A 25,920-nucleotide genomic window follows, 5' to 3' on the forward strand; every position below is an offset into this window, starting at 1 on the left:
TGTTTGCTTTTTTTTTTGTTTGTTTGGGTTTTTTTTTGTTTTGTTTTTTTCCCTTGAGTGCATGATGAACACAGGGTATTAATCCAATGCTTTTGGTTTGAGGCCTATGAAAATAAGCTATCTTGCGGGACATTTACCTGTATGGACACTGCATATAATCGCTGTTTTACGTTTTCTGGTAAATGTGCTTATCAGGGAGATATGACCATAAGGGTCTTTTGATTCACGAGGCTTTAACCATCCTCATCCACATTGCAAAAGTGAGTTCCGAATTAAATGAGTCTGTGTCCAGCGCTGGAATTTGACTAACTTGAAAGGAAAGACAAACCCTGTCCTTGCAGGAAGTTAGCTCACAAAAAGACTGATAAGTTTATTGTGGGACCGATATTTATAGAAAACCATAAGGCACTTTACATAAGGCGTGTAATTAGAAAAGCAGCAACTATAATTGGGTGTTCTCACCCAGGAAATGTAATACTATTTGGTAACTTCACACAAAGGAGTCTAATACTACTGGCTACATGCAAATACTGAAACTTCACAGGTGTTCGCCTGGATACCTTCCTCTAGATGGTGCTAGCGAGCACTAAGTCTTTGTGTGCTTTGCTAAGGAATGAGCCCCACCCAAACTTCAGGCATGAGGCATTACAGGATTATAGAGAGAAAAATAAATCCTGTAAAAAGCAGATAAAGGCCGCAAAAATAGAGACTGAGAGAAATATTGCCAGGGAGAGCAAAAATAATCCCAAATTATTTTTCAAGTATATAAATGATAAGAAACTAAAAACAGAGAGTGTGGGTCCCCTTAGAAATAACATGGGGGTCATGGTGGAAGGAGATGAGGAAAGGGCCAATCTACTGAATGTCGCCTTCTCAACTGTCTTTACCCAGGAAAATCCCCTGGTGGAAGACACAATGAGGAATAATGTAAATTCTTTTTATAATGTCAACAGTTTAACCCAGGAAGAGGTACGGCGCCGCCTCGCAACCACTAAGATAGATAAATCACCTGGGCCAGATGGCATACACCCCCGGGTTCTGCATGAATTATGTACAGTGATAGACAGACCGTTATTTTTAATATTTGAAGATTCACTGAGGACTGGTTATGTTCCACAGGAATGGCGCATAGCAAATGTGGTACCAATATACAAAAAAGGATCAAATAGCGATCCTGGAAACTACAGACCCGTAAGTCTAACTGCTGTGGTGGGGAAAATATTTGGGGGGTTTATTAGAGATGCTATCCTGGAGTATCTCACTCTGCACAACCTTATAACCCAGCGTCAGCATGGGTTTATGAGAGATCGGTCCTGTCAGACTAATCTGATTGGTTTCTACGAGGAGGTAAGTTCAAGACTGGATCTGGGGGACGCTGTGGATGTTGTATATCTGGACTTTTCAAAGGCATTTGACACCGTGCCACATAAAAGGTTGGTATATAAAATGAGACTGCTGGGAATAGGAGAAAATCTGTGTATCTGGGTAAGTAATTGGCTTAGTGATAGAAAACAGAGGGTGGTCATTAATGGCACATTCTCAGATTGGGTTGATGTTTCCAGTGGAGTGCCACAGGGGTCAGTATTGGGGCCACTTCTTTTTAATATTTTTATTAATGACCTTGTAGTGGGTTTACACAGTCAAGTTTCAATATTTGCAGATGATACTAAGCTGTGTAAAGTAATAAATACTGAGGTCGATAGTTTAGCATTACAGAGGGATTTGTGGAAGCTTGAGGGATGGGCAGAGAAATGGTTGATGAGGTTTAATGTAGATAAATGTAAAGTTATGCACTTGGGCCATGGAAACAAAAAGTATTATTATGTTCTAAACGGTCAATTACTTAGTAAAACTGGAGCTGAAAAGGACTTGGGGGTATTGGTGGATGGTAAACTTAATTTTAGTGACCAGAGCCAGGCGGCTGCTGCTAAAGCAAATAAAATTATGGGATGTATCAAGAGAGGAATAGATTCTCATGATAAAGACATAGTTCTGCCCTTATACAAATCCCTGGTCAGACCACACATGGAATATTGTGTACAGTTTTGGGCACCAGTGTATAAAAAGGATATAGTAGAGCTGGAACGGGTGCAGAGGAGAGCAACCAGGATTATTAGGGGAATGGGGGGACTAGAATACAATGACCGATTACAAAATTTGGGATTATTCAGTTTAGAAAAAAGACGACTGAGGGGAGACCTCATTACAATGTACAAATACCTGAACGGACAGTACAAGGATCTCTCCAAAGATCTTTTTATACCTAGGCCTGTGACCAGGACAAGGGGGCATCCTCTACGCCTAGAGGAGAGGCGATTCTACCATCACCATAGACAAAGGTTCTTTACTGTAAGAGCAGTGAGACTGTGGAACTCTCTACCGCAGGAGGTTGTTATGGCGGACTCTATGTACATGTTCAAGAGAGGCCTGGATGACTTTCTGGAGAGAAAAAATATCACGGATTATGGGGATAAAACATTTATTTAATTCTTAAAGGTTGGACTTGATGGACTTTGCGTCTCCTTCCAGCCTTATATACTATGATACTATGATATGAAATGAAAACTGAATCTTTAAAATGTCCGACAATATAGAAAATGGCGTCTGAGTCCAGTGTAATATCTTTAACATTTCCCCCCTTTTGAGCTTTGCTGGCCTGTAACTCTGTCCTGAGTGACCTCCTCAAACTCCAGGTACATACAGGTAGGCTAAGCCCTTACCTGCTAGACTTTTTTAACTCTTCACCAGATCCCCTGGAGGCCAGTCACTCTGGGTTTACAGGCCTGCCTACTCAAATTACATAATTGTGTTTCTGTAGTTTATGGGTTTATTGTCAGGCTGGTTCCCAAGAAGAGCAGCGCCACTGTCTTCGTCTCCTTGCGTATGGCCTCTTACCGCTCGGACAGCTATCTGGTTCATGGAGGACTTGATGAGAGGTACGACGCAACAAGGCACAAGAACAGAATCACGACCCCCAATATCACCCCCACTTGAGTCAAGATACCCTTCCAATCCCCCAGCCATGAAGTGAAGAATGAAGTGTCCACTCCGGAGTTCTTCTTGAGTTACACAGACAAGTCTCTCAATCTTCTCGAGGGCGTGAGTGATGGACCCATCGGGGGGCGGTGTTGTTGGGGATGTATGTGCAACAGGCCGCACCCACCATCTTGCAGACTCCTCCCTTCTCGGCTAGAATCATGTCAAGAGCCATACGGTTTTGGAACGCCATGATGGAGGTTGCATGCAACTGCTCGGCAACACCTTTAAAAGCATCTTGGGTATAATTTACAAATCTCTGTTGGTTATAATAGATATAGTTGATCAACATTTTTGTTAATAGTTATCTGGGGAATAATGGACTCTAGACCCGCCCATATCTGATTACGGGCCTTGAATTCATCTGGGACCCCCCTTGGTACTCCTACCGCGTCTATATAAATGTTGTCATCTAGTGACCCCTTGGGTGCCTCTCTCTTTGACCTCCATGTTCCCTTGGAATTCTCTACCTTTTCTTGATGTGCCTGATCAAACTTATCCCTGGGAATTGCGAGGAAGGGATGCAGAAATTTTACCACAGCACACTCACCTTCCCAGCCTCCAGGTAGGCCTGACCTGATTCTTCCATCTCCGCAAATCCAGTACACGTCGGACACTGCTAACACATGATTACCCGTGTTGTTGATGTTAAAGTATGTCTGGTTGCACCAACCATAGGTAAAGTTTCCTACCTTGGGAGCAATCTGGTCAGCCCTATAGATGCAAAGGTAGTCCTGGTTGGGGTGTCCCAGAGCTCCAGCAGTGGGCTTATAATGGGGCAGTGTATGGTACTCGTGGTTATAGGTTTACACTTAGCAGAAGAAGAGGTTTTGCTTTGGTACAGAGACATAAGGCATGCAAAAGGACTGTCTTGGTCAGAGGATGGAGTTGCAGTGAAAGGAACGGACATCAGTGAACTCCTAGCCATGCCACACACAATACAGTCGGTCTTGTTTTGACTAGTTGCGCTGTACTTTATCCACTCCACCCAAGCATTCACTGTTCCGAACCCAGTCTCTATGGCTAGCTTATCCTCATAGGTGGGGTTTTGAAGAGATTGATATATGGGATTTCGTAACGTGACATTGTTTGTTTCAGGTGGAGGTAAGAAGTTGAATTCCTCATATCTCTTATCCAGAACTTTCCTTTCAGACCCGATTCACCCCTCCAAAACCTTATAAAATACTCCCCCTCATCTTGTGGTATGGGGTTAACTATGGAAATGATCAGTTTGTTACATTTCCCTGGTGTCCGACAGCCAGCGGTATAGGGAGCGTACTGGTCTTTCTTTTTTATTACTGAGCCTGGTCTATATCCCCAGTCGTTTCCAGTGTTCCATGCTATTGACCCCCAGTGCCATCCTTTCCCACATTCCGTTCCCCAGTATGGGTCGTCATTCGGGCACATGTATATAGTTTCGTATCCCGCCCTATACAGCCATCCATCCACTATCCCCAACTGTCTTCTCCACTGACTCCTTTCGCAGTCTACTATGTGGCAGTAGTCTATGACCCATGTGGCAATGTCAGTGTCGGTAGAGTTATACCAGAGGGTGTGAGAGCCTGGTTTGCCTGTTGTATCCACCCCAGCTCCAATTTTCCCAGGGCTAGTGTTTGGATTCCCCAAGCATAAAGTGAACAAGAAGAGACCAGCTAGGAAGAAAAGTAAGTAAGTTTGTAATGGGAGGCATGGAGCCATATTGGTTTTCCCTCTAGCTTCACAGACGTGTCGTTGGTCAGCAGTACTTGAAAGGGACCGTCGTAGCGGGGCTCTAGACTCTTTCTGGTGTGTCTCTTTACTACCACGTAGTCTCCAGGCTTCAGGGTATGCGTCCTGAAATCACTGTCCGGGTCTGGAAGAGAATCATAGACACGTTTGTGGACCTTTTCCAAGGCCTGGCTGAACTGTATGGCATATTCCACTTGGTTTCTGCAGGGTCTGTGGGAAGTAGAGGCCTAGTCGGGGTGCACAGCCAAAAAGTACCTCGAAGGGGGACAATCCTGTCTTTCTGTTGGGGTCGGTCCTGACTGAATAGAGGGTGGCAGGAAGGCACTCGGGCCATGGTTTCCCTGTGTCTGCCATGGCTTTCTGGATCTTCAGCTTAAGAGTGCCATTTAGTCTCTCAACCCTACCACTAGCTTGGGGGTGGTAAGGGGTGTGTAGGGCCTGCTCTACGCCCAGGAGGGACAGAGTCTCAGTCATTACCTGTCCGGTGAAGTGAGTTCCACGATCAGACTCTATAGTCTCTGGTAGTCCAAACCTGCAGAAAATCTCACTCACCAACTTCTTGGCTGCAGCTCTGGCAGTAGCCTTGGTCGTGGGAAAAGCTTCTGGCCACCCTGGAAAGAGATCAATGCACACAAGCACGTATTCATACGTGCCACTTTTTGGTAGCTGGATAAAATCCATTTGCAGTCTCTGGAAGGGATACAGAGGCTTGGGTGTCACCTTCTGTGGGGTCTTTACCACCTTACCCTGGTTGTGGCGGGCACAGACTATGCAGGCTTCCACTAGTCTAGTGACAGGGGTAGTAATGCCCGGGGCGAACCAGTGTCTGTTTATGAGCGCTAGCATGGCCATTTTGGATGTGTGTGTGTGTCCGTGGGCTATTTGACTTACCGCCGGGTACAGGGCTCTGGGCAGGCACACTCTCTCTCCCAGCATCCAGATCCCATCAGCTTGCATCTGGGCTCCAGCTTTACTCCACACTCCTTTTTCTTCCGGTGACACTTGAGCCACCAGAGATCGGAATACCTGCAGATCAAACTTTTCAGGCTCAGTACTCACTGTTGAGACAACTGGACAGTGTCTGGGCTCCATCCATGCTGCTGCCTTGGCTGCCCTGTCTGCTGCGTCATTGCCTTTGGCTTGTGGGGTTGCCAATTTAGTGTGTGCTTTCACTTTTATTATCCCCACCTCTTGTGGAAGTAAGAGAGCATCCATGAGCTCTTTAATCAATTGGCCATGCTTAATGGGGGTCCGTGCAGAGGTGAGGAAGTCTCTTGCCTGCCATATTGGGCCATAGTCATGACAAGCCCCATGGGAATATCTACTGTCTGTGTAGATATTCGCCCTCTTACCCTTCGCAAACTGTAACGCTTCCTTGAGTGCCATCAACTCCGCCTCCTGCGCTGACCTGTGTGGAGGGAGCGGTTCTGCTTTTACTACCTCATGTGCGCCACTGACCACTGCATATCCAGTGTAGAACCGTCCATCCTCTCCCACCGACCTGGAGCCATCTACAAAAAACTCAACATCTGGGTTAAGTAGTTCTTTGTCAGTGACATGAGCAAAACCAGATGTCTCCTGTTGGATAAGGGACAAACAGTCATGCTCATGCTGAAGTTCAAAAAGCTCCTCATCTGAGAGGCTGTGCAAAAACAGAGAGTCTGTTGGATGGGGCCTGGAGACTCCCTCCCCCCCTTCTGAATCCTGTAAAGCTGGCAGCAGGGTGGCAGGATTCAGAGCTGTGCACCTTTTTAGTGTGACATTCGGGGGCATCAGGAGTGCACACTGGAGTCTAAGTTGTCTGGCCATGTTTAGATGTTTAGGTTGCACATGGGTAAGAATACTGTGCAAGTCATGTGGGGTCTGAACAGTGACTGGGTGGTCTAGGATTAACTCACTAGCCTTGCTGAGCAGAGTGCTGACTGCGGCTACTGCTACTGCTCTGACACAAGAGGGGGCTCCCCTCACAACTCAGTCTAACCGTGCTGAATAGCAGGCCACTGGTCTGGGAAGGCCACCATGGTCCTGGACAAGGACACCTGCGGCGTGGCCTCTATACTCAGTGCAAAACAGGACAAAAGGCTTGGTGTAGTGGGGTGTGCCTAGGGCTGGGGCAGACAGGATTGCCAGCTTAAGGCTGTGGAATGCATCAATTGCCTCCGGACTGAGGTAAAAAGGGGTAGAGGCAATACAGTCATAGAGAGGTTACATCAGGCTGGAGGCAGACCTTATCCAAGGCCTGCAGTAGCTGACTAGGCCCAGAAACATGCGAAGGGACTTAGGGCTTCGAGGTAGGGGCATATTCTGGATTGGCAGCTTTCTTTCCTCTGTCAGGTGTCTGCCTGCAGCTGAGAGGCAGTGGCCCAGGAAGACCACCTTCTCCTGGTAGTACTGAAGTTTGTCTCTGGAAGCTTTGCAACCTTTCTCAAAGAGGAAACACATCAGACTGATTGATGCATCCTGGCAGTCCTGCAATGAGGGAGCACACAGAAGTAAACCATCCACATACTGTAACAGTACAACATCAGGTGGGGGTATCCAATCTGCCAGCACCTCTTGAAGGGCTGCGGTGTACTGGGTGGGGGAATTCTTCCCCCCTTGTGGGAATCTGCACCAAGTGTACTGGATGAGAAGGTTAGTAAAAGCAAACAAATTCTGGCAGTCAGTTAGTCTGACTTTGGCTGTTGACTGTTTAAGAGCCAAGTTGGACTCTACTCCTTTTGCCTTCTGAAGCAGGGTCATTGGGGTTGCTACTCTCCAGTCAGGGAGGGAGCTCTCTAGTCCGTCACGTATCTGTGCTCGTATCCCTTTCACAAAACAGTCGCTGAAGTAAGTGATCATCCCCTGTTCAGCCAAATTATGTCCCATATGTCTGAAAGCAGTCTGAAGTTCCCCGTAAACCAATTCTACTGTCTGTTGAGGTTTTTGTCTGATGACACTGAGCGACACTGGGTTCTCTCTGATTCGCCCACTTAGTCAGTCCGTTTAGGAATGTTGCCCCTGACTGCAGTGTCTCCTCATATGGGACCCTCTGCGCCCCATATGCCTGTCTAACTTGTTCCAGTTTGGTGCCAAATGACACTTTTGCCATATCTCAGGCTCCCCGTGGAAAACACATGGAACACAGGGTGTCTAGGTCTTGATAAGTACACTTAAAAGACTTGGCTACATGCTCTATGTACTCCAGGAATGGCACAGGGTTTTGCAGGGGGTCTGGAGCTTTCTCTCTGTTGACCATCAACTCGGTTGCAGACCAAAGTCGGTATACCTCAACAGTTGTATATTCAGCAGGTGCTGGGGGTAGGACTTCATTTCCTGTGGCAATGTCATGTACAGGTCTAATAGCTGCATGTGGCATCCTAGACTCTGTCCTAACCGGTCTCACTGAAAGGAAAGGTCTAGGGGCCCCACAGTTTCTGCAAGCGTCTGTCCAGTCAGGGTTCTGTATCCCACATCGGATACAGGTCCATCCCTCAGGGTCCTGTTCAGTATTACCTCCCCTTTTGGTCACGCCTTTTGAAGCTTCCCCCCCTTCCTCAGTGAGAACTGGTCGGATGTGGGCAGTCTGTTCGTCACAGTTGTATGGGGGTGGTCTACCAGAGGGCTCCTGGTACCATCCACCTTTGTCCAACCCTTTGTCATTATCTCTCTACTTACTTCAAGCCAACCTTCTGCCTGGGTGTGCCACTTTTTGTCTTTGAGCCAGCCACCATTTTCATCAGTCTTACTTTGCTCACTACCCATTTTGTGGAATCTGTGGAATACCTGATTTTGTTCAAAGGCTATAGATATCCTCCGTAGATACAGCTCCAGACTACCCCGCTAACTATCAGTAAGTACAAATTAGAGACCTTCACACAATATTTCAGAAATCAAGGAGATACCGCTCAACTGTAAAATTCCCGTCAGTGTCCCTCCTGCCTTTACTGTCCTTAATGCATCACGGAGCCAATCCCAATCCCGAAGGAAAGATACGTAAATTTGGCCGGAATTTGTCTCTGCAAACTTCCAGATTCTATCATCGCTTACATGAACAAAAATCTCAACACCATCACAAACTTTCTGAACTATCTCAACAATCCACAAGAGGGCACTGCAGACCTTTTTCTACAACACACACAGGTCTCAAAAGTTTTATAATCTCACTTTGCAAGGGTCCTTTATCATCATTACAGTGAACTCAGGTTATAGTGAACAGTTTAAATAAATTGCACACACACAGGCAACCTTACTCTGTCTAACCATTCCGTGAATATGAAGTGACATATCAAGGTATTATATCAAATATTTCTTACCTTGGGTGCACCATTGTCAGTTCAGTTCACAAGAGCGGCAGAGACTAATATGAAGCTTGCCTCAGCGGTCAGCTGTCCACACCTGAGCCCCACGTCGGGCGTCAAATATCAGGGAGATATGACCATAAGGGTCTTTTGATTCACGAGGCTTTAACCATCCTCGTCCACATTGCAAAAGTGAGTTCCGAATTAAATGAGTCTGTGTCCAGCGCTGGAATTTGACTAACTTGAAAGAAAAGACAAACTCTGTCCTTGCAGGAAGTTAGCTCACAAAAAGACTGATAAGTTTATTGTGGAACCGACATTTATAGAAAACCATAAGGCACTTTACATAAGGCGTGTAATTAGAAAAGCAGCAACTATAATTGGGTGTTCTCACCCAGGAAATGTAATACTATTTGGTAACTTCACACAAAGGAGTCTAATACTACTGGCTACATGCAATACTGAAACTTCCCAGGTGTTCGCCTGGATACCTTCCTCTAGGTGGTGCTAGCGAGCACTAAGTCTTTTGTGTGCTTTGCTAAGGAATGAGCCCCACCCAAACTTCAGTTATCACTACACAAAGTTATATGAAATGAAAACTGAATCTTTAAAATGTCCGACAATATAGAAAATGGCGTCTGAGTCCAGTGTAATATCTTTAACATGCTAGATAAACTTTGTAATGTCAATTGGATTATCTTGATGTTATGGTTGGTTCTGATGCTATTTACTACGCCACTTTAATGTCAAAGTCATTCCTGATAATCTTTGTTTTATTACTGTTTTGTTATTGGAAAACTTCAATGCATAATCTGTATTTGATAATTCTGGTTCTGTTATTGGAAACACTTGAGTAAAAATACAATTATAAAAAAAAATATATATGTTTGAACGCATGTATAACTAAGAACACACATGATAAGTAATTTGTTATGTTGTTTTTTGTTTTGTTTTTTTAGATGAGCTATGAACATGGGGAACTGATTTCTCTTCTGTACACTCAACAAAAGGAACTTTCAGAGCTTCGGTTAAACCAGATAGAGCTTATGCAGAGGCTTGCTGATCATTTGGATGCAGCTCAGAGTTCTATCATGGGCCATGTGGAGCGTGTTGTTGATTCTCAACAGCAGCAAGAACGTATCCTTTTTTTGTTGCTAATTTTATTTCACAGATTATGCTGGTGCTACTCCAATTCACACAACATATCTTTCATAACATTTAATTTTTTTTTTTTTTTATTTATCCAACCTGCTGTCAGGGGTGGAAAATCCATTTATTCCACAAATAAATTTTCCTTCTTGGTTGATTAATCTTGGGACTGCTTGGTGACTTGGGAGCTGATTGCAGAAGGATGAACAGGCAACGTCACTTAAATTATACGCAGCTCTCTCACCATACCCTTTGTAGTTCCTATTGATAACTACTTTATGAACATTAGGATTTCTTTGATCCTTCTTGCTTTCTACACATTCAGCAGTTGGGTCAGTGATTACAGATGGGTGCGATTATGTAAGTGTGTATATGTGGTCTAATATATTATTCTGTAATTGTATTAAATAAGTTATATATTGATGTAAATGTTTTATAGCGACATTGTGGGAAATTTAAAGCAGGGTAGATTTGAGAATTGCTTGATTGGATTGCTTGAAGTTATCCCCTATCCCTTCCCTTGTACCCTGCTGGATCTTTGTGCTCTTATGCTATTGAGAAAGTGTTCCCTGTATTACCCTTTGTGACCTCCTGCTACATTCCTGACTTCAATTCTCCGCCGCCTGTCCTGAACTTCCGCTACGTCCTCGACTCTGATCCTGTGCCACCTGTCCTGACCTTCTTCATGACTACGACTCGGATTTTGCCTGCTGACTCTGTACCTCGCCTTGGCCACCACCACGAGCAAGCCATGTCTGTGGAGCGATCTGGTGGTATCCCGCCGCAGCAAGTCCAACTCGCTTTGCGGCAGGCTCTGGTGAAAGCCGGGTGCCACTTAGACTCCATTCCCAGGTGTCTGCTTACGTCATTGCTTGCAGTGGTTCAGTGGATCCACTACCCCTGATCCCTATATAAATAAGTTGCAGCTGTTGTCTTTTTCCTTGCTGGTCTACCTGGGTGGATCCCTCATATGTGATAAGTTTTCTCCATCAGGTATAGATCTTTGACAACTTCTCCCAGCTGTGACTTATAAATGTAGACCTCAACATCAGATGCAGTCTGCTCCCTGCAGCACATTGCCACACTACACCTCTAAAGATAACATTTTCAATATCATGTCCCCTGGATAACCCACACTCTGACACCAGAATGACTGCACATATGAACATATACAACTATACAGGTCCCTCCTCCCCCCTGCTTTACAGAACCACCTTTATTAGTTTATATCCAATTTCCTCGTTAATTAATTTATGGCAACCCATCTTCATCTTTCTGTTAGTCAGTACTACTTGAATGTGCCTATTTATAATACTACAGAAATTCATTTAATTACTTACATAAATATGCACATAAAAATACAGCACCACTAAGAAAGTTGTTTCGCCCCAAGGACAGGAAACCAAGAACATGAAAGCAAAACCCCTACCTCAGATGCCTCAGTGGTTTCCTGTCTTTGGATGGATGGGAGACCATGTGAAGACCTCGGTTGGGGTTTCCAGGCGTGCTGATGTGGTGAGAGGATGCGTGTTCTGGGTCCCCTCACCTGGTCGCAGACAGCACGACCTGATGCGATGTGGTCATGTTGATCTATGGGGAGCTACAGCCTTCCGTGGTGGCCACTCCCTCCACCAGCCGTTTCCTTTCCCCACATTCCTCTCTGCTTCCGGGGCCTTCTTGGGAGCAGGACCAAAGGTTAATTTTTATTACATGGTGGAAGTATAGACCTAGCGATCACGTGGCCTGCAGGGGGGAATGAATAAAAAGACTGGCACAGTAGTAGCTGTGCTTTCTGGCTCTTCTGGCAGCTGACCGAAACCACAGATTGCCAAGCCTCCTCTGCACTCCATCAACCAGAAGAGCGGAAGTGCCTATGGAGAAGACACAAAACTGGATCAATCAGGATCTAAAACTACATCCATGGTGTGTCCTGTTGTTTTAAGGGGGCTTGATCCTTTTCGGTGGTGAGTAAACCAGAACTGGCTGATTAAATGGTACTAATCCTATTTCTTTCAATTGCTTTTCTTTTTTTTTTTTTTAAACTAACGATGCTCCTTCTACAAAGCCACAAATAAAGACTCATCATAGGGAGTGTAGAGTTTGTAATGATGGGCTTTTCTCCTCTTAGGAAAACCCACCTTTGCGTTGTGTTAAAAAGATTATTTCTCAGGAATCCTTTTTTCTGGATTCCTTGAGAGATCTTATTAGGGAGGAGATGAAGAATATGGTTACGGATGTTCCAGGCAGGTCAGAGCAGAGCTCCTGATTTCATAAAAATATTCAGTTACATTCAGTTGCAATTCAGAACATTCATAAGAATCTTTTGTCTTTAATAGGCAATGGCAAAAATGCCAAGATTTATTTTTGCTTATGGTAGTGAAATGCAAATATCCATTTTGTGAGAAGGAGACTGGGTCCTATGATGATAAGATCCTATGGATAAGAAGGTGGATACTTTCCTACGTAGATCCTGGGAATCCTCTTCTGTGGCTTTTAAGGTGAATGTAGCCACAATATGTGTGGCTCTGTCTTTTTTTTTTTTTATGGGTTTCTTAGTAAGGACAAAGTCCCTAGAGAGGTGTTGTTGTATTCACTCTACTATTCAGATTGCCTCAGCTTTTTTGAGGTTGTCAGCAAGATGGGCTGCTTTATCTAACTCAGCTAGAAGATCTATCTGGTTGAAAAATTGGGGAGGAGATGTAACCTCTAAAAATAGGTTTTGTGGTATGGTGAATTTTTTTTTGGACCTATTTGAAATTTACTGAAATTGCCTAAATAATGGCTCAACCATTCATCTCTATGGTGGCAACTGAGATATCTTGAGTGCAATAAGGGTTCAGCACTGGGGGTCATCACTGAAACCCCAACTTGCTGTGATTGGTCAACCCTTTTTAGTTGATGCTGTACAGATTTTTATGTGGTTATTAAGGGTACTTCTTCTGATGCAATGTCTATGTACGGCACCATATCAGGAGAAGTTTGTAGTTAGCCACGGCATTAATCGTGTTTCAGCCCTGAGACACCACATTCGAACATGGACCTTGGTGCCTAAGCGCAGGCAATGCATTATATAAGAGATCAATTCATCTGTCATTCCCCACTTGTTGCACAAAGGTAAAATGTACAAAAAAAATTGTTTTATAAAATAAAAAAAGTCAAATAAAATGTAAAAAGTTCACCTTACAAAAATCACCCACCCCTTTACAAAAATAGTTAAATTATACACATTCTATACCTCCTTACAGCACCCTTACAAACTCAGACTACAAAACTATAATAAAACAATAACAATAAAAAAATAATAATAATGTGTGAAAAAAGCTTTAAAGGGAACCTACTACCACATTTTCACAAATACATGTTCCCATTGAGCCCTATTAGTTAACCGACCATTTTCTTTTAGCTAAAAATTGATACTCTAACATCCCTATAAATCAACTTTGTTATACTAGCTGTAGCTCCCATCATTGCTCGAGATAGTAAATAACTGCTCTTAGTTATAACAAAAGATAATGGGTTAACAAAAATATTTTATTTGTATCCATCTCTCTTTGACTGTCTCTATCTGTTGCTGTCTGTCTCTGACTTTGGTTTTCTCTGTCTTTGACTCTGCCACTTTGTCTGTGGGGACATTTATCAGAAGTGTCTAAGAGCAGAACTGCTCTAGTTGCCCATGGCAACCAATCAGCTGCAGTTTAATTTTTCAACAGCTGTTTGTAAATTTTCATTTTCAAGAGTTTTATCTCGGACATTTCTGATAAATCTCCACCTAACTGTTTATCCATATCGATATTAGCTCATACATAAGCGGTCTTATATTCCTTGCCTATAGCAACCAATCACGGCTCAGCTTCTAACTGCCACAGCAGCCAGCAGACAATGGCTTTATGTGGTGTATTTTGGAAAGCACTGGGTGAAAATTTTGGCTCAAAATCTAGTCTTTGATGAGTCACAGGTAGTGGACATACACACACATACACTCAGCTTTATATATTAGACTAGCTGTAGACTGAGGCATTGCCCGGGATAGTAAATAACTGCTTTTGGCTATAACAAAATAGAATTGGTTAACAATCTCTGTCACTCACACTCCCTCCCTGTGTCTCTGTCACTCACACTCCCTCCCTGCCACGGCAGCAGCAGACAATGGCTCCTCTATATGATGGTTAATAGGTAAAGGATGCAGGGTGGTGTGCAAATTTTGGCTCAACCTGGTCTATGACGTTCCCTGAGTCTCAGAGACTGACTTTGCAACATTAGGGGATTGTAAACACGACTGCAGAATCCTTTAGCATGCATGCATACGCACGCACACACACACACACACACACACACACTCAACTTTATATATCAGACTAGCTGTAGATCTCGGCACTACCCAGGATAGGAAATAACTGCTCTTAGCTATAGCAAAATAGAATGGGTTGACAATAAATATTTTATATTCATCTCTCTCTGATTCTCTCTGTGTCTCTCTCTCTGTCTGTCTCTTTCAGTGACTGTCACTGACCATCTCAGTGACTCTTCATATGGCCGTCACTGACCGTCTCTTTCAGTGACTATTCTTGTGGCTGACACTGTCCGTCTCTTTCAGTGACTCTTCCTGTGACCATCACTGACTGTCTCCCTCAGTGACTCTTACTGTGGTCGTCACTGACGTCTCTTTCAGTGACTCTTCCTGTGGCTGTCACTGACGTCTCTTTCAGTGACCCTTCCTATGGTCGCCACTGACCGTCTCTTTCAGTGACTCTTCCTGTGGCCGTTACTCACCGTCTCTTTCACTGACTCTTCATGCGGCTGTCACTGACCGTCTCTTTCAACTACTCTTTCTCGGGCCAGCACTGACCTTCTCTTTCTGCGTCCGGCATTGACCTTCTCTTTCTGCGTCCGGCACTGACCGTCTCTTTCTGCGGCCGGCAATGACAGTCTCTTACTGCGGCCGGCACTGACAGTCTCTTACTGCGGCCGGCAATGACCGTCTCTTACTGCGGCCGGCAATGACCGTCTCTTACTGCGGCCGGCAATGACCGTCTCTTACTGCGGCCGGCAATGACCGTCTCTTACTGGGGCCCGCAATGACCGTCTCTTACTGGGGCCCGCAATGACCGTCTCTTACTGGGGCCCGCAATGACCGTCTCTTACTGGGGCCCGCACTGACCGTCTCTTACTGGGGCCCGCACTGACCGTCTCTTAATGGGGCCCGCACTGACCGTCTCTTAATGGGGCCCGCACTGACCGTCTCTTAATGGGGCCCGCACTGACCGTCTCTTACTGGGGCCCGCACTGACCTTCTCTCTCTGAGGTCAGGTTATCTGGTTATCAGCTCTGCCTGACCTCCTGCCCTTTCCTGTAAAAAGCTAGTGATAAGGTTGGAAAAAGATGCAGGTTAATTAAGTTCAACCAAAAAAAGTTTTCTTTTTTTGAAATCTGACGTGTCACTTTAAGTGGTCTTAACTTTGGAGCTCTTTAACATATCCAGGTGATTTTGAGATTGTTTTTCCTGACACATTGTACTTCATGTTGGTTGAAGAATTTAAGCAATATTTTGGCGAAAATATTGAATACAATTTGGCGAAAATATTGAATACAACTTTTCCAAATTAAAAAAAAAAAAGGGATGTTTGCCTTTTTGAAGCCAAATTTGACAAAAATCCTTTACATGTGTCAGGATGCATTTAAAGAGCCCTAGTGGTACAAAACAAAGGAGAAACCCAACAAATGACATTTTGGACAGAACACCCCTTGGAGAATTTAGTGATGTGAAATGTGTGTATTTGCCCCCTACAGATGTTTTATTCAATTATGCTCTAAAAAGAAAAAAAAATGAAATCTTTTCCAAAAAAGTCACTTTTACCTCTAATTTCTGTAAGCCACAAGGGATAAAAAATTTAATAACCCCCAAAAATGTGTAAAACTATTTCTCTCGAATATAGAAATACCCCACTTGTGAATATAAAATGTTGTATGGGCTCACAGTAGAGGGAAAGAGGGATGTTTGCCTTTTAGAAGTCAAATTGGACAGAAATCTTTTACATGCATTTGGAGAGCCCTAGTGGTATAAAACAGAGAAGAACCCGAAACGTGACCTTAATTGTTAAACGCACACCCTTTAAAGAATTTAGCAAGGTGTAATATGTGTATTTGCCCCTACCAGTGTATAATCCAGTTAGGCCCTAAAAAGTTAAAAGGTAAAAATTTTCCTATAAAGGTCACTTTTACCCCTAATTTTTGTAAGCCACAAGGGATAAAAGATATAACCCCCAAAAATGTGTAAAACTATATCTCCCGAGTGTAGAAGAACCCCATATATGTATATATAAAATGTTCTATACACGCACAGTAGAAGGGAAGAGGGATTTTTCCCTTTAGAGGCCAAATTTCACAGAAATCCTTTACATATGTCAGGAGAGCCCTAGTGGTATAAAACAGAGGAAAGCCCCAAAAGTGACCCTAATTGTTGAATGCATACCCCTCTGAGCATTTAGCAATGTGTAATATGTGGTGAAATGAGCATTTTGAATGTACAGATGGTTTCCAAATATGATGTGCAATGGATACCCACAATGGAAATTGCAAGTATTTCTGGAAAGTTCGGTGCCCGTTATGTGGTGCACATTATGTGACACCCAGTTTGTGCCACTGTGAAATGTCAAGTCTCTGATTAGGAAGGCATGTGTCCTGACATGAGAGACCCCCAACATGTGATCCTAAATGCTAGCCAGAAAATACAGCAGGGCTCCACAATGATAAAACACTGAGAATATAAATAAATAATTAAATAAAGAACTTGGAGATATACAAAGAATGTGCTAACAAATCCAGAAACATTGAGGGGAAATAGAAAACCTAAATAAAAAACCTAAAACCAAGAAGTGACCCTAGAAGCAAGTAGTATTTCAGCACTCATGAAAGGCCACCCAGGTAAATGTAGATAAAAGTCTTCAATTTTTTTTGCATCTCATGAACACAGTACAAGTTAAAGCTTAAACGAATGACACGTTTTGACGCTTGTGCGTCTTAGTCATCATCTATTTTAAGCACTCTAGTGGTAACACTTAAAATCACCTGGATCAGTGACGCTGCATGGACGCACCCGGAAGGGGAGGGTGCTCCGGGTTGAATCATAGACGTCATCGACACAGGTGAGTTCACATATAATAAAACATATTTTCGTAAGCAATATGCTAGAAATATAACAAATTGGCATTGAAAACTAGTTACATTAAAACACTTGTATGTCTGGGTAAACTATAGATTTTACATTAAACATCGGAAGTGGTGCGTAGAGTGAGGACCAGTTGCTAGGAAACAGAGGTGTTTTTTCAGAGATAAGATTCCGATTTTATATAATATAAATGCACTATATGAAAATTGCATCGATTCCTGAAGCACATACACATTTTTATAATCAAAGAAAGAATTACAATATCATAACGTGCCTTTATATGGCATGATACAACATATTCTGCGATGCTCAAGTATTGAATATCAACACATGTAGTAAAAAACTATGATGAATTATACCTTTAAGTACAGTCATACTAATAGAGGCATAGATGAGGAAAGAACTGTTTGTTAATATGTCAAAATCATATCCATTCTTTTATTCAAACCACCTGGAATCCTACTACCTAGTGCAAAAATCCAGTATGACTCGCGGTTTAATAACTTTCTTTTGATGTCACCACCCCGAATAGGAGAAAAAACTTTTTCAATAGCCATCCAACGAAAGTTATCTGCTTTTTTGTTGTGACACAAAAATGTTTGGACGCTGCTGAAACATTAAATGACTCAATATCAATGTCCAAAAGGTGTCTTCTTGTACGGATCTTTAGTGGTCCCGTTGTATAACCTACATAATGTTTCTGGCATTGTACACATTAGTATTAGTTAAACCGCGAGTCATACTGGATTTTTGCCCTAGGTAGTAGGATTCCAAGTGGTTTGAATAAAAGAATGGATAGGATTTTGACATAAACAGTTCTTTCCTCATCTATGCCTCTATAAACATGACTGTACTTACAGGTATAATTCATCATAGCTTTTTACTGCATGTGTTGATATTCAATACTTGAGCATCGCAGAATATGTCTAATGTTTCCTGTATCATGCCAATTAAATACACGTTATGATATTGTAATTCTTTGATTATAAAAATGTGTATGTGCTCCAGGAATCGATGCAATTTTCATATAGTGCATTTATATTATATAAAATCTGAATCTTGTTTCTGATAATACACCTCTGTTTCCTTGCAACTGGTCCTCACCCTACGCACCACTTCCGATGTTTAATGTAAAATCTATAGTTTACCCAGACATACAAGTGTTTTTATGTAACTAGATTTTAATGCCAATTTATTATATTTCTAGCATATTGCTTACGAAAATATGTTTTATTATATGTGAACTCACCTGTGTCGATGATTCACCTTGGAGCACCCTCCCCTTCCGGGTGCGTCCATGCAGCGTCACTGATCCAAGTGATTTTAAGTGTTACCACTAGACAGGTTAAAACAGATCATGACTAAGACGCACAAGCGTCGAAACGCGTCGATCGTTTAAGCTTTAACTTGTACTGTGTTCCTGAGATGCCAATAAAGATGAAGACTTTTATCTACATTTACCTGGGTGGCCTTTCATGAGTGCTGAAATACTACTTGCTTCTTGTGTTTTGGGACTTCACGGTGGTCTCATTGGTATCGTGCACCAAGGCTAACACCAAAGGACATAGGACCATCACATTGTGGGGTCAGCTGAACTTTTACCCGACGGGTTTTGTGTTTCACATTTTAAAGAAGTGACCCTAGTTTGCAAAATCCAGCAGTGGGTGCACAGATTGGTCAATCAGAGCTGTCTGGGAGATGGCGTGATGACTTCAGCAAATATCGCCATATGTTGCTCTCATTTACCCCAGGGATGCCCATTATGCTGATCGACTAGCCAGTAACGGCAAACATGGACAGAGGGGTGCAGTGAACCCTCCCCCCCCCCCGGCACGTGAGGCGCTTTTTATGATCACTTTTTAGAACATTTTTTATAAAGCGATTTGATTAAAAAATGTACATTTTTTGGGGTATTTTTTTTTACAGCATTTACCGGGTGGGTCGAGTTATGATTATGTTTTATTGTACAGATTGTTACAGACGTGGTGATACCAAGGGTTTTGTTGTGGTTAAGTGTTTTTTTGTACTTTATTAGTTGTGAATAGGTAATTCACAAATACAGCTTATACTGTGCAATACAGATGTATTGCACTGTGTAATGTAATACACTGAGGATGTGGAAGAGATCTCATAGCCCCGGGGCTGGCACTGGCAGACAGCCGGGCTGCCAGCGGAGGATTGGACCCCCTGCGGTAAGCGCCGCGGGGGAATACAATCCACATGAGATCTGATCCACTTGCCTCAGTCATGTTTGATTGCGGCGTGTAAGGGGTTAACAACCACAGTGGGAGGAACCTCTGGTTGCGGGTGTTAGAGGGGTGTGTCAGCTGCAATAAGCAATTGACACCGTTCTGTCTGGTGCCTAACATGAGGCAGCACCTACTATACGCCATTATAGTATGGCATGTGTCGTTAAGTCACTTCCCGTTGCCCATTGAGAAGGGGTTAAAGACACTAGTCTGTTGCTTAATCCTTCCTCACTCATCCACACACCTCATTTGTAAGCCCTCTTCTTTTCTGCTTGTAAGCAGAAAAGAGGGCTTGAGGGTTTAGAGCTGAGGAGCTTGCATGAAGGGAATTTGGATTGAGCACCAGACTAGACAAATTTTATTTTTCTTAAATGGATCCAACTCAAGCCAAGTAAGTTAAATACACAAATATTGTAATTAAAATGCTCAGAGAAAGCACAAAGGCATATTTAAATTGTACATGTGATGGGTTTTAGAAACCTGTCTTTAGTGAATATTGGGTCCCTGGTGACACATTTCATTTAACACCATGGGATCCCCCATTCTTCTTTTTCCATAGAATTTGAGTAGTTTATTTAGCAAACTATTATGGAAGAAGGATATCACCCTGTTAAGACCAAGGCTTAACTGCAGATATCCAACCCATGGGAGTATTATCTGTCTGCTTAGCTCTGAAATATAAAATGTTTGTAATCAGTATGTAATCTGATATGTTTTTTTTAAAAAAAATAATTTCATGAAAAAACCCTTAACTGCAGTTTTTACAGAAAGGAGAATAGACAGAATCCTAAGTGATGGACAACAGAGAAGTGGTCAATTGCAAGAATACCTTTCACAGCAGCTCTCGCACTGTCTCTCTGGCTCACTCTCAAATAGACTTGACAAAACAGTGCGTGAAGAGTTAAAGAAGTCAGTTCCTCCGTGTAAGTAAAATATTACTCTTGTGTGTGTTTCAGTTTATCTAAAAAACAAATTTGAAAAAGTCAATACACAATGGGGCAGATTTATCAATCTGTCTGAAAGTCAGAATATTTCTAGTTGCCCATGGCAACCAATCTCAGTTCAGCTTTCATTTTAGCAGTGCTCTGGAATATAAGGGGAGCTGTGATTGGTTGCCATGGGCAACTATACATTTTCTGACTTTCAGACAGCTTGATCAATCTTCCCCTATGTGTGTCAATAATTTCTCAATGTCCCAATAATTCACCCTCAATGTACAAAATTCCGAAACTGATGTAGCAGTCCAATAAAATGACAAAAAATGAGTTTATTCAAACAATATTTAATTCCTTCTCAAAAGAAACAGTAAGGTTCCATAGATGAATAAGCACATGAACTCTATTTTTTTCTAAATTTTTTAATCACATGAAATACCATGTAGACTGGTGATGCTGCATATCCAAATAATCACATACACAAAACGCACAAAAAAAGAACAAAAAAGAAACGCACACCAACATACAAATACGTTTTTCTGTATGTGTATATATATATATATATATATATATATATATATATATATATATATATATTATAATGCAGTCCATGTATCAACAGTTTTTCTTCTGTGTCTACACCATTTTACCGTGAATATAGCTGTGTCCATGTTTTTTTCTTATTCTCTTAAAAAAAATCGTGGCTGGCTGCCTCTAGGGCACTACCATTGAGACCCTCATGTGACAGATGCTCCTCTAGTGGAGGAAGCAGGGTCGTTAGTTAAAGAGTGGTAATTTAATTGGAGATGGAGCTTGGATCCCCCCTCCTGGGATTATTGGGAAGCTGTATATAGTGCTTACTGGGACCTGTATATAGTGCTTACTGGGGGCTGTATACTGTGATTTCTGGGGGACTGTATACAGTGCTTACTGGGAGCTGTATATAGTGATTGCTGGGGCAATCACTGTATACAGCCCCCCAGCAATCACTGTATACAGCGCCCCAGTAATCACGGTGTACAGTCCCCCAGCAATCACTGTATACATCCCCCCAGCAATCACTGTATACAGCTTCCCAGTAATCACGGTTACAGTCCCCCAGTAATCACTTTATACAGCCGTACACAGTGATTACTGGGGGACTGTACACAGTGATTACTGGGGGACTTGTACACAGTGATTACTGGGGGGCTGTACACAGTGATTACTGGGGGGCTGTACACAGTGATTGCTGGGGGGCTGTACACAGTGATTGCTGGGGGGCTGTATACAGGCGGTCCCCTACTTAAGGGCACCCGACTTACAGACAACCCACAGTTACAGACAGATCCCTCTGACCTCAAATGAAGTTTTCTGAATGCTTTACTATAGTCCCAGATTGCAATAATCAGCTGTAAGTTGCTTTATTGATAATCCTTGGTCCCATAACAGAAATAAATGTTTGAACTCCAGTTGTCACTGGGGCCAAACATTTTTTTGTCTGGATCGACAATTATAAAATATATAGTTTCAACTTACATACATATTCAACTTAAGAACAAACCTCCGGACCCTATCTTGTACGCAACCCGGGGACTGCCTGTATAGTGATTGCTGGGCACCTGTATATGGTGGTTGCTGGGGGAGCTTTATAAAGTGGTTGCTGGGGGAGCTGTATATAGTGGTTGCTGGGGGAGCTGTATATAGTGGTTGCTGGGGGAGTTGTATATAGTGGTTGCTGGGGGAGCTGTATATAAGGGTTGCTGGGGGAGGTGTATATAGTGATTGCTTGGGGGAGCTGTATATAGTGATTGCTGGGGGGCAGTATATAGCAATTGTTTTCCCTGTCTGGACTACATTCATATCCTGTAATGTACATAAAGACATTGAGATAAACCCCCACACTTAATAAGAGACAGTGCTGCCCAGTTAAAATTAGAGACATTTAATTATAAAGCGCCCTCCTCCCCATTAACACATTAGCGACACAAGGCGATATAGATCATCTTTTTCCGTGGGTATTTCGCGCAAAAAGACAATCTATATTGTCATACATTGAAACTGTCACCATGTGTAAACTCATGGTGACAAGTCCGTGACGACAGCTGTCACGGACATCGGACCAGGGACCTATCACAGCCTTCCCTGCCCGACGATAACTGTGATTGGTCAGGGAATCCAGCCTGACCAATCACTGTTAAAGAGGGAGGGGAGAGCTGGTTCCCGGGTCTGATTCTGTATTTCGTGACAGAAGTGACAGGATCAGAGCCGTGAACCGAAGCTCTGTACCCTCAGTGTGTCAAAAGTGCCCCCTCACATCCAAATACTTCCCAAAACCCACTCCGACCCCTCCACACCCCTGTTCGATATCTTAATTCGGTGTGACAACTATCATTTTTATTTTTTTTTTGGTGTGATTAGGGCTAGTGGTCAGGGCTACTGAATATAAATAGTGATTAGGGTTAGCAATTAGGACTAGTAATTAGGGCAAGTAATTACAGGTAGTAATTAGGGCTGCTGAATATATATATAGTAATTAGGGCTAGTGATTAGGGCTACTGAATATATATAGTGATTAGGGTTAGTGGTTAGGGATATATATATATATATATATATATATATATATATATATATATATATACTGAATACACAAAAGCATCAGTAACTGACATTTCAGTTACTGTTTTTGTTTTATCATAAAATTTAAAAAATACTAAAAAACTAAACAAAAAAAAATATATAGTTTCTAGTTTTATAGATATAGTATCAGTTTAGTACTGTAGGTGTGTACCCCTACCATACTAAACTGTATTACATATACTTACACCTACACAGATCTTCAATGTTTGTATCCCTTCCTGTGCTGACATTTCAGTTACTGTTTTTTGTTTTATCATAAAAATTTAAAAAATACTAAAAAAAATATATAGTTTCTAGTTTTATAGATATAGTATCAGTTTAGTACTGTAGGGGTACATTATTACATATACTTACACCTACACAGATCTTCAGCGTTTGTATCCCTTCCTGTGTTTCAGGACGGGACGTTTCAGTTAGTTTTTTGTTTTGTCATAAAATAAAAAAAAACTATTAAAAAAAATACTAAAAAACTAAAAAAATTACAAAAAATATAGTTTCTAGCATGGCTAAACGGGTGTATTATGCGGATGAGGCCTATGCCTACATGTGTTCAGATACAGACACTGCAAGTGATGAAGAACACTTTCTAATGTCCTCTAGTGACAGTGATGAACCCTCACAAAGGCGCAGTAGGCAGAGTAAAGAGCAGTCAAGTGACCCCAGTTGGGAGCCCCCAAATATGTTTTCTCCCCAAATTCCCGCATTCAGTTTCAACCCAGGAATAAATATTTATACAGATGGGTACAAGGAACTTGATTTAAAAAAAAACATATTTACAGAGGAATTTGTAGACCTAATGGTTACATAGACAAATCTGTATGCAGAACAGTTTCTGGCCGGTCATCCCACATTTTATTATGCTAGAAGCCAGTGTTGGTACCCCACTAATGCCACAGATTTAAAAAAATTTTTTGGGGGGTTAATAATATGGGACTTGTTAAAAAGCCTAGCATCCGATCATGTTGGTCCAGTGATGTTTTATACCACACACCAATGTACAGCGACCGATAATAGTCAGTGTCCTGCTGCTGGTGACCATGCCCAAGACCGATGGTACCAAATTAGGCCAGTAATGACTCATTTTAATGAGAAATTTATGGAGGCTTACACCCCACAAAAAAATATAGCCATCGACAAGTCACTTGTACTTTTTAGAGGTAGGCTTAAATTTCGGCAATATTTGCCAAGCAAAAGAGCTAGATACGGGATCAAAGTTTACAAGCTCTGTGAAAATGAAAGCGGATACACCTACAAATTCCATATCTATGTGGGAAAGGACTCCCAGATCTGTGTACCTGAGTGCCCCCCCCCAAAAAAAACTTTTACATAGATAATTTCTATACAAGTGTCCCTCTTTTTCAGAGCCTCCTTGAAAAAGGAACAGTGGCCTGTGGAACAATAAGGAGGAATCAAAGAGGCCTCCCAAAAAATCTATCGGACCTTAGATTAAGTCCTTATGTCAGAGTAACATCATGCTGACAAAATATAAGGACAAGAGAGATGTGCTTGTCCTCGCATCTATCCATGCAGATTACAGCACCCCTGTCTCTGTTAGAGGAATCAATGCCACAGTCCTCAAGCTAGTCTGCATACAGGAGTACAGCCAACACATGGGAGGGGTTGATTTAGCCGATCAAATGCTACAGCCATTTGCATATAGTGCAAACTGCATTGTATAATTCACTTATCATTTACTGCAAGAACCGGCAACAAGTAACCTACTTGGCATACCAAGAAAAGTAATTAAGCAATTACTATTCCGAGAGGGTGAAGAGGGTGCGAGCACATCCCATACTAATCACGCCAGCAGAATTGTGCCGGGACAACATTTCCCATCTGAGATCCTTCCACCCCCACACACAGAATAGAAAAGACGGCCTTACAAAAAATGCATATATTGATACCGGTTATCAATGCGACACTCACTTACCCAGATAAGCCAGGATTGTGCATCAAAGAATGTTTCCGCGCTTACCATACATCCCCAGAGTCGTCTTAAATGAAAGGTGTGACTTTCAGGAAAATTTACCCACTCATATCCAAATGGTGCACGTTGGCACTCTATTCTGTGCCCTGCTATATGCCTATAAAGCAGTTTACACCCACATGTGGGGTATTTCCATGCTCAGGAGGAATTGTGCAATAAAATGGGGTGTGTGTTTTTTTCCTACAACCCATTGTAAATTTGTACATTTTAGGGCTAAATCAATATTTCCCCCTCACCACGACAGCACCCAACTAGAGAGAGGGATCCGCCTCCAGGGACAGGAAATCCAAACTTTAAAAGGTGCGTACCGCCCCATCTCCTTCATTGGTTTCCTTCATTGTGATGACTCGGACTCAAGCCACGAGCAGTCGTCGGAGTCAGAGGAGGAGGACAGGTCACGCAGGCCGTTGTTCCCAATTGAAGATACCGACCATCTTATAAAACTAGTGAGAGCAACTATGGAGTTGGAGGAAGAGAGAGAAACGTTCGGTCACGGACGTCATGTTCCAGGGGCAAGGGGAAAGGAAGAAAAGTTTTCTCCCCATTCATGAAAATATTTCTTCCCTTATCAAGGCGGAATGGAAGAAATCAGACAAAAAGGTGTTTGTCCCCAGAGTGATGAAAAGGAAGTATCCTTTTCCAGAAAATGAGACGGAGATATGGGATAAGGCGCCGAAAGTGGATGTTGCTGTTTCAAAGGTTTCCAGGAAAAGCGCTCTCCCAGTTGAAGATTCGGACAAGAAGGCAGATAGCTTTCTGAGACACTCCTGGG

General features: G+C 42.6%; 1 protein-coding gene across 2 annotated transcripts in view; it reads left to right on the top strand.

Annotated features, from left to right (window-relative positions):
- The window catches only part of EDC4 (enhancer of mRNA decapping 4), a 688,366-nt gene that overhangs the window by 550,593 nt on the left and 111,853 nt on the right, over positions 1–25,920 (top strand). For both annotated transcript variants that reach the window (XM_072117764.1, XM_072117765.1), the window contains exons 21-22: positions 10,004–10,181; positions 20,375–20,530. In XM_072117764.1, coding sequence (XP_071973865.1) covers positions 10,004–10,181; positions 20,375–20,530 — 334 coding nt within the window. The remainder of the gene's footprint in view (positions 1–10,003; positions 10,182–20,374; positions 20,531–25,920) is intronic.

This window comes from Engystomops pustulosus, chromosome 7 (genome assembly GCF_040894005.1).
Source record: "Engystomops pustulosus chromosome 7, aEngPut4.maternal, whole genome shotgun sequence".
NCBI lineage: Eukaryota > Metazoa > Chordata > Amphibia > Anura > Leptodactylidae > Engystomops > Engystomops pustulosus.